This window comes from Sinocyclocheilus rhinocerous, unplaced genomic scaffold (genome assembly GCF_001515625.1).
Source record: "Sinocyclocheilus rhinocerous isolate Xijiao unplaced genomic scaffold, SAMN03320098_v1.1 scaffold38, whole genome shotgun sequence".
Classification (NCBI taxonomy): Eukaryota; Metazoa; Chordata; class Actinopteri; order Cypriniformes; family Cyprinidae; genus Sinocyclocheilus; species Sinocyclocheilus rhinocerous.
The window spans coordinates 427985-437984 of record NW_015666482.1 but is presented as its reverse complement, the minus strand read 5'-3'; the positions used below and the strand labels follow the sequence as shown (position 1 = coordinate 437984).

The 10000-nt window shown below is 35.2% G+C and overlaps 3 protein-coding genes across 3 annotated transcripts in view; 2 read left to right on the top strand and 1 right to left on the bottom strand.

Annotated features, from left to right (window-relative positions):
* Positions 1-87, top strand: part of LOC107732268 (CD151 antigen-like) — a 6674-nt gene extending 6587 nt beyond the window's left edge. Inside the window, exon 8 of the mRNA XM_016543542.1 lies at positions 1-87. This exon is cut by the window's left edge and continues 273 nt beyond it. The gene's annotated coding sequence lies outside the window, so the exon portion shown is untranslated.
* A 320-nt stretch (positions 88-407) lies between these two features.
* gatd1 (glutamine amidotransferase class 1 domain containing 1) lies at positions 408-7203 on the top strand. The gene is made up of 7 exons (XM_016543578.1): positions 408-660; positions 1152-1228; positions 1336-1441; positions 1518-1625; positions 3193-3284; positions 3363-3456; positions 6345-7203. The coding sequence occupies exons 1-7, from the start codon at positions 612-614 to the stop codon at positions 6458-6460; spliced, it is 642 nt and encodes a 213-aa protein (XP_016399064.1). The 5' UTR covers positions 408-611; the 3' UTR covers positions 6461-7203.
* A 64-nt stretch (positions 7204-7267) lies between these two features.
* LOC107732267 (chitinase domain-containing protein 1-like) overlaps positions 7268-10000 on the bottom strand; it is a 6691-nt gene continuing 3958 nt past the window's right edge. Inside the window, exons 8-11 of the mRNA XM_016543541.1 lie at positions 8620-8805; positions 7725-7805; positions 7580-7622; positions 7268-7497 (exon numbers count right to left, since the gene is read on the bottom strand). Of these exons, the coding sequence (XP_016399027.1) occupies positions 7399-7497; positions 7580-7622; positions 7725-7805; positions 8620-8805 (409 nt within the window). The 3' untranslated portion in view covers positions 7268-7398. The remainder of the gene's footprint in view (positions 7498-7579; positions 7623-7724; positions 7806-8619; positions 8806-10000) is intronic.

The following is a 10000-nucleotide window of genomic DNA, read 5'->3' as shown; positions in this document are numbered from 1 at the left end:
TTTTTCAATACAAATAAATCAGTCGAATTGTTTCATTTTATTTCTGTCAGTTTTACTCCCACAAATGCCTTCAAATACATACAGAATTTGTCTGCCATTTATTATTAAACATTAGATAATTATTAGCACCCTTTCAGCATTAAAATGGGCTGTAATCTTTTTTATTGGTTTAATCTTAAAATGACAGACATTAATTTTTACATGCTTTGGGTGTAACATTTGTTCTAATAATAAAACATTAACATTAATCTATTTTCATCAGGTGGAAGTAACATTTAAATTATTCGCTGTGTCTGTAGATTTCCTGTAAAAAAGGTCGTTAGTAAAATAATTATGATATAAAATGTGCATATCACGTGCACATATGCATATAGGAACTACTTAAACAGCGACTGTTTTACCCGGAACTTTATAACCGACGGACCATGAAAACAAGCAGCTGATCAAATGATTTCAGTTCTGTGTTTTATCGTAAATTCAATTAATTTATTACATTTCAGTACGTGTATTAGTAGGTTATTGTTGATGTTAGTATTGCCATTATCGTTTGTTAATGCTCAGTCTCTATAAACATCGAAAACCAGTCAATTTGGTGATCTAAAGCATCTATAATGACATCTAAACCTACATGTCTGATTGTGGCCAGTGCTGCATCTGCAGGTAAGACTCAGAGCATCGCGTCAAATGAACATGAATATTTACAGGAAGGTAATGGATTTCTGAAATGGAAACCGGGGACAGTTTCTATTTGAGTGGGTGGTCAAAATATAATTAAAGTCCCAATTTTATTATCAGTGAATTGAGGGGGTGAATTAATTTTATTATCAGTGAATTGTTTCTAAATTGTCGTAGGTTCCATATATTATTAGTGTAATGAATAATTATGATGATGTTTTTGACTCAAACTGACCCTACCTGTTTGTTAATATTTCTTATTTTTTTATTTAATATAATTCACCAAAAATCGAACTAAATGAAGATTTTACAAAAAAAAAGTATAAAAAAGTTCCAGGATCCAAATGGATGATCAGATGGTAATAACGTTGCACTTTGATCTATTTTTAAATTAAACTTTGAACAATGATACTCTTTTGTTAGTGTTTTCTGTTTATTGTGAATGTAACGCATTAAACTGTTCTGTTTTCCTGCAGGAGTTTCAGCGCGATCGTTCCATCAGTGTTTTAATTTGTGCAGTTCAGTGTTCAACCTGCAGACAGCGACACCTGGCGTGAGGAAACACACGCTGCAACATCTACAAATCAGTGTTTATTCATCCACATAGGACACACAATGTGCTGGATGCGTCAAATCTGTCTTTTTTTTTCTGTCTCACAGGGGAAGCCCATCGACTTTGCCGGTGTGGATGAGAGCACAGCCCGCTGGGTGCAAGAGTTCAGCGTCAAACCCTACGCCAACCCGGCCAAGCTGGAGTCTATCGATGGTCTGACATCTCTCTGCTTTCTTGAGTCTGAGAGCATAAGTGCATTTCTTACATCAGGATATGTGTGATGTTTCAGGTGCCCGCTATCAGGCGCTGCTGATTCCCGACTGTCCGGGAGCCCTGAACGATCTCGCCCACAGCGGATCCCTCGCACGAATCCTGTCCCACTTCATTTCTCATCAAAGTGAGGGTCTCTGCTTCTCAGACAGCTCAGGGTTTAACCATAGAGAAAGAGCGCATTTAGGCCACGCCCACCGGTGGGGAAACAATCCAACCCTCTCCATTGACTTTGTATTGTGGGAAGCTGCCTTCTTGTTGTTTCTGACTTATAACAAAAAACAGAACCATGCCTAAAAGCTGCTGTGTGACAAGGTGTACAGCAGACAAGCTAAAAAACCCAGAACTGTGTTTTTATAAGCTGTCAACCCAAAAAACGAGCGTTTAAAGGGGTCATATGATGCGATTTAAATTTTTCCTTTCTCTTTGGAGTGTTACAAGCATCACAATATGGTGAGGGGCGTAACATTTCCGTCTCACGCTTGAGGTATTTGGCCAATCACAACGCACTGGATAGCTGGCCAGTCAGAGCACACCTCGCTTTTTCAGATCGATGAGCTTTGTAAAAATCGACGCATTTCAGAAAGGCGGGGCATAGAGAAGAAACAGTAATGTACAGTATGTGGAAAATAATGTGTTTTTTTAACCTTAAACCGCATAAACGCATTTCATTACACCAAATACACAAAATAATGTTCTTTTTAGCAGCATCATATGACCCTTTTAAGGACACAAAAGTAGAGCACAATGTGTCTCATTACTCTGAGAACTACGCCCACTGGAGGGAAACGTAATCGGCGACAGGAACCATTCGGTTGGATCATTTCTCAAACAAAAGGAAGGTAAGAAAAAGGGGCACTGACTCAATATATCTCCTCCTCTCAGGTTCACATAGGGTGGTGAAATAATTCTTTGACATGATTAAAAATAATTAAGGTTTACTGTCGCCGATTACGTTTCCCTCCAGTGGGAGCAGTTCTCAGATTAATATGACACGTTTCACTCTACTTTTGTGTCCTTAAAGGGTTAGTTCACCCAAAAATTTCTACTGAACGTAAACAACGCTGATTACGTTCTGGGGTACTCTCCAAAATGGTGGAAGACGGTAACTCTGGGAGAAGAATTGTTGAAAAAAAAATTTTATTATTGTTTTCATTGCACACAAAAAGTGTTCTTGTAGCTTTGTAAAACTACGCTTGAACCACTGATGTCACATGGACAATTTTACTGATGTTCTTACTATGTTTCTGGACCTGGGAACATTTCAGTTGCATTGCAGTCTATGGGAGGGTCAGATTTCATCAAAAATATCTTAATTTGTGTTCAGAAGATGAACGAAGGTCTTACGGGTTTGGAACGACATGAGGGTGAGTAATTAATAACAGATTTTTAATTTTTGGGTGAACTAACCCTTTAAACGCTCGTTTTTTTTGGGTCGACAGCTTATAAAACCGTAGTTCTGGGTTTTTTAGCTTGTTTGCTGTACACCTTGTCACATAGCAACTTTTAGACATGGTTCTGTTTTTTGTTATAAGTCAGAAATAACAAGGAGGCAGCTTTGCGCAATACAAAGTCAATGGAGAGGGTTGGATTGTTTTCCCCCCCAGTGGGCGTGGTTTTCAGATTATGACGCGTGTCGCTCTGTCTCTATAAACTGAGATAGGCTTGTGTGATTCATGTCTGTGTGATTGTAGAGCCCGTGTGTGCTGTGGGACAGGGTGTAGCTGCTCTCTGCTGCGCTACAGAGGAACAGAAATGGATATTTAGTGGCTACAGCATGACTGGGGTGAGTGATAATGTAATATGAATCAACAAACCATGGATTTATGATGGAAAAGCTACTGTAATGTGATGTTTTTGACAGCCCTCTGTGTTTGAGCTGGTACGTTCTCCTGAATTTGCCAACCTGCCGCTGATTGTGGAGGATTTCATCAAAGACAATGGTGGATCTTATACAGGTGAGGTTTATTAAAGTCATTCCCAACTTGTTTGACTTGCTTTCACCATAAAAGTCATCCACTATATTGCTATATTTGAAGTCTTCTGACAGCTTTGTTTGAGGAACTGCTCACATTTTGGTTGTAATTAGGGCTGGGTATTGACATCTCTCACAATTTAATTCGATTCACAAGCTTGCGATTTAAGTGAATTTCGATTTGATATTTATTATTTTAGATATATATCAGATACAGTACATGTCAGTTTTTCCCAAGGGAAGAATATACCGCAATTAATGCGGTAAAGGATTCAGGGAACCCTCCCAGGTTAAAAAAAGTACAGTTCCATACTGCGCACTAGCTTTGTACTTAATATACTAAAAATTATTCCTTAGTACTTCTTAAAGGGGTCATATGATGCTGCTAAAAAGAACATTATTTTGTGTATTTGGTGTAATGAAATGTGTTTATGCGGTTTAAAGTAAAAAAAACACATTATTTTCCACATACTGTACATTATTGTTTCTCCTCTATGCCCCGCCTTCTGAAACGCGTCGATTTTTACAAAACTAATCGGTCTGAAAAGCGAGGTGTGCTCTGATTGGCCAGATATCCAATGCGTTGTGATTGGCCGAATACCTCAAGAGTGACATAGTGTGGTAGATATGTGGGGGCGTGTTCGAACGAGCCGTTTTAGGGGGGTGTGGCTGACTCTTAACTTTTATAAAGAATATCTCTTTGGATTTGAGACTTTAGTCTTTGCAACTTTACAGATCTTCTTTATGCACCAAGAGCTTGTAACACTCCAAAGAGAAAGGAAAAAATGAAATCGCATCATATGACCCCTTTAAGATAAACTTGAGATCAACTAAGTGTACTCAACTGTGCTATTTTGGGGCACCATGAATATAAACTAAAATGCACTTTTAACATTCTCTCTCTGTATTTAAAAATGTATTTAGTTACCACTTGTAGTACACTTGAACCCATCTTTCATACACTAGTACACTCAAGTGTACTACAAGTTGTAACTAAACACATTTTTTAAATACAGAGATAGTATGTTAAAAGTTAGTGTGCGAAAATAGGGCACTTTAAGTACATTATGGAAGTGTACTTTTTTTTTTAACCTGAGCTGTCAGTTACTATAACTCATTAAGTTACTGTAATATTAAAGGTTAAAATTAACAAGTGATTTGTGTACAAACATTCAAACTGCACATAAGGCAATTTAATAACTTATACCTTTTTAATTATGTATTATACATCTACTCTAATTCTTTAGTTTCTAAAAAATATAAAAATAAAACATGTCGGATTTATTCAAACATACATTAAATATTTAGGAAAAAGTTAAAAATATAATGAATATTTAATATAGTGCTTATATGTAGCAAAATGTTCCTCTCTAGAGCTTAATTTGTCTAGCTAACTATCGAGCTGTTGACATCGAATGGATTTTCTGAGGTAAGGTTATAGTACTGACATTGTTTACAAGATATTTTATCGATCCTTCCTCGATTGAAATACTGACTGAGGATTACATGATATATGACACATTCAGTAAGTTGAACTTAATCTTTCAACAATACTACAGTGAGAATAAAAGTTATGCCTTCTTTCTTTGCGTGAACATTTGGGCGGTGTTATGCAAATCTTCCCACATAGTGAGGTAGATATGTGGGGGCGTGTTAGAACGAGCCGTTTTAGGGGGGTGTGGCTGACTCTTAACTTTTATAAAGAATATCTCTTTGGATTTGAGACTTTAGTCTTTGCAACTTTACAGATCTTCTTTATGCACCAAGAGCTTGTAACACTCCAAAGAGAAAGGAAAAAATGAAATCGCATCATATGACCCCTTTAAGATAAACTTGAGATCAACTAAGTGTACTCAACTGTGCTATTTTGGGGCACCATGAATATAAACTAAAATGCACTTTTAACATTCTCTCTCTGTATTTAAAAATGTATTTAGTTACCACTTGTAGTACACTTGAACCCATCTTTCATACACTAGTACACTCAAGTGTACTACAAGTTGTAACTAAACACATTTTTTAAATACAGAGATAGTATGTTAAAAGTTAGTGTGCGAAAATAGGGCACTTTAAGTACATTATGGAAGTGTACTTTTTTTTTTAACCTGAGCTGTCAGTTACTATAACTCATTAAGTTACTGTAATATTAAAGGTTAAAATTAACAAGTGATTTGTGTACAAACATTCAAACTGCACATAAGGCAATTTAATAACTTATACCTTTTTAATTATGTATTATACATCTACTCTAATTCTTTAGTTTCTAAAAAATATAAAAATAAAACATGTCGGATTTATTCAAACATACATTAAATATTTAGGAAAAAGTTAAAAATATAATGAATATTTAATATAGTGCTTATATGTAGCAAAATGTTCCTCTCTAGAGCTTAATTTGTCTAGCTAACTATCGAGCTGTTGACATCGAATGGATTTTCTGAGGTAAGGTTATAGTACTGACATTGTTTACAAGATATTTTATCGATCCTTCCTCGATTGAAATACTGACTGAGGATTACATGATATATGACACATTCAGTAAGTTGAACTTAATCTTTCAACATACCTTCTGTTGTTCATTTATGTGTACTTCGTGCTATAAACTTGTAAAGCAGAAGAGATGATCGGTTCTCTTGCGTTTTCTGAGGCGGCAACGGTCATCTCTCACGTGACGCCACTTTAAAAAGCGCCAAACGGTATTTATTTGTTTTGAGTTCGTAATAAAATTGGCGGAATTTGAAAGCTGGGATTTTTTAAATATCAAAAGTAACACATCCGTGTATTTTTGGGTGACCGTCATCACTTTTGTCACATGCTAATTGTGTTAATGTGAAGCATAGTTTTTAACAAAATAAAATTAATTCCTCACAGCGAGCATCGAGGACGCCGTTCACGTGGTCCTGGACCGCCATCTTGTAACGGGCCAAAACGTTCAGTCCACAACAGCGGCTGTCAATAACCTGATTCTGCTGTGCAACAGCAGATAAACACTTAACCTGTTCAGAAGGGAACGAACAAGGGACCACGCCACGAAACGTGAACCAGAAGTGTTTTAGAAATGGCTGTTGAAAGCACATTCACAAATATGAAAATCATGCCAAGATGTCACTCCAAATGTTTTGCACTCCAGTTTAGTTTATCACTTAAAATTCCATTTAAGTGAATTATTTTTTTTTTTGCCTTTAAAATATTTAAATTTGAATGCTTAGAAAGGAGCACATGCCTTATAATAATAATAAAAAAAAACTGTAAATGCATTTCAAAGCTATGCACTGTAATAAAAGGCTTTATTTTTAAACTACACTTTTAAAAGTTGACAACGCCAGAATTTCACCTAGAACATAAAATCCACTAAAATGACTAAAAAGCACCACGTTTCAGCTTTTAAATGCATCAGCCTTCCATTTGTTAGCGCAAACATGATTATGATTTTCTTTGGTTATTAAGAGTTACAGATGTTGTTGTGAAGCCTAACTTTTGAACATTCCTGTAAATTGTAAGACGGGGCAACAGGAAATCCTGTGTTTTTTTGTTTTTTATATATCCTGTGAATATGTAGATCATGATAAGAGGAACTGATCTGTTTTGCTTCATTATCTTATGTCCAAAAAAAATTCTGTGCTGCTTTAACAAGGTTATGCTTTGCAACGTAAAAGAAATTAAATCTGTAATGTGCAGTATTATGAACATAATACAGTATGAAAAAACAAATCTGTACCTTAAATTGTATTCCTGAATAAAATCAATTACATTAAAATGCTGATTTAGTGGCAAGAATGCACACGATAACAGACGTAATTAAAAATAATTTTATTGGCATGCTCAACAACAGTATTGTCATAAATATCTGAAGTGCTTTATTAAATTGCACTTTATTATTTGGAAGCAAATCAGACAGACGGAGGTCAGGTCACAGTCAAACGGGTCACAAAAGATCGTAGAAATATTCCAGTCCTTGTCCCAATTCCCACATGGAAATTCCTGTTCCCAGTTCAGCTGCCAAGGCGATACGAAGCTGGAGAAACTAGAGGAGAAAGAGCAAGTCCCATAACTGGATAATACCCACAAGCCCCTTTAATATTTTATATTGACCATCAGAAAGTTACCTTTAAAGTGGGGTAGTAAACAACATGCCTCACTCCATTACTTCTGAAACACAAGAAAAAATATTAAAATATCTAAGCTTTTTAATGCAAGCTAATTTTGTTCACACCGTTACAAAATTTGTGTAAGATGGTCTGTGTGTTTAACCTTTTATAATTGAAGAAATGTTCTCCAGTATTTTCGTCCCACTGCAGTTTGGGTTTCACTTCCTTCAGCAGTTCAACATACCTACATGAAAATGAAGATTAAATATGCTTCTGGAAGTCACTGACACTTCAAAACTCTCACTGTCAACTTTAGAAGTACATTTAAAAAAATTAAACTTAAATGTTATATAAAACATAAAATGTGAAAAAAAAACTAATAAAACTTAAAAATATAATAAAAAAAATAAACTAAGGCAATTCAAAGTTACATTTTTATGAATCAAACTTGTACAATTAACAACAGTTAAACTGGGGTTTCCAAGAGCAATATCTTTTGAGATAACGAGTTACATTAAAATTAAAAATTATATTACATTATGAATGTTCAATTCTCTTATTTGAGGTTTTCTGGTCAGAATACAAGTATGCAGGACATAATGTAGTAAATATCATAACAAAATGAGACTATACTCATACTATACTATCTATATACTATGTATTTAAGTTAAATTTTTGTAAATATAAAAACATTATATGGTCAATTTAGATTTATCAGATTTAGTTGAACTGTTATTAAATATACAAGCTTAATAATAAAACTTTTACTAAAGTTGGCATTGTAAAAAATCACATTTTTTATTATTGAATTAACTTTTTTAATAAAGTATTTTATATAAATATTGTTATATTACAAAATATTTTAGATTTTATCTAAAAATATAAAACATATTTTAAAGGCCCGTTCACACCAAGCACGATAACTATGAATTTATCGTTCTTGGTGTGAACGGGGCTTTATACTTTAAAATAAATAATAAACAAATAATTAGCACAGTTAATTTCATCTGACAGCAATAATTTTGCTAAACGAGTGTTTTAATGAATGAAGCGTGTACCTCGCGCCCAGTAGTGGCTCCGCTCCGCCGTGGCTGCTGAAGTCCAGTCCGTACATGTTGATTCCCAGCAGGATCTTGTGTCTCCACTGGCCGTGAGGCGCGAGCTGCAGCACACACTCTCTGACCCAGGGCAGCGGAGCGCTCGGACCCGGCCTGAAACACAACAGCATCACAGCCAATCGAAAACTTCAGGAAAAAAAACTCATGATGGCCAGACTGCGTGGGTTTTTCCAGTAGCTAATGTTGAATTCTGGGGAACTGGGTGGCGATGGTGAATTAAACATTTACAAAAAAATATCTCTGTTTACAAAAAAGTGGAAAATAAATTAGTTCACATAAATTTATCACCATTAAAATATAATGACAGATAAAAAAAAAACATCTGTTAAAGGACACTTTAAATAGGATACACAGTAACAATATTAGCCAATTTGATGTTTTTGTTTTTGTTTTTTGGTCTAATTGTCTTATATTGGAAACTATGGAAGTTTCCATCATGGGATAAAAAATAAAAACAACTTTTTATCTCACAATTGTTATTTCGTGATATAAACTTTCAGTTCTGAGAAAAAAAGTCAGAATTGTGTGATAAAAAGCTGCAATTACATTTCTTTATTACAATCTGATATCAGGTTGTATTTTTACTTTTTTGTCATGTTTTAAAGTTTCTGTAGAAGTCAGAGTTATATATTAAATTATATATATAATAACTTAATAGGGGGGGGTAACTGAACTGAAAATAAATTTTTAAATGTAGCTGCCTAGGCAACATTTCTCATTTTAACTTCGTTTAACGATGTACTAAAATAACTCAAACTAAAATTACTCTAGTTGAGCTCCATGATCATATATGCAGATGTGAGAAATCTAAATATCACTGCAACACTCCACCGATCTGGACTTTATGTCGGAGTGGCCAAACTCAATCTTCTCCTCAGTGAAGACACACTTAGAATTTGAAAAAAGCACCTAAAGGACTCTCAGACTCTGAGAAACAAGAGTCTCTGGTCTGATGAACCTCAATTCCAAGCATCATGTTTGAAGGAAACCAGGCACTGCTCATCACCTGCAGAGTACCATCCCAATAGTAAAGTGTGCTGCTAGCAGCCTCATGCTGTGGGGCTGTTTTTCAGTGGCAGGGACTTAGTGGCCCAGCCAGAGCATGAGCTTGAACCCAATCAAATAATTCTGGAGAAACTTGAAAATGTGCTTCTGCCCCCAACCAACCTGACAGCTTGAGAGGTGAAGAGGCGAGGATAAGAATGGCAGATAATTGCCAAATGATGATGATCAAAGCTTGTCGCATTAAACAAAAAAGACTTGAGGCTGTTAAGGTGCTTCAGCGAAATATTTAGTTAATACTTATGCAATGTACTTATTT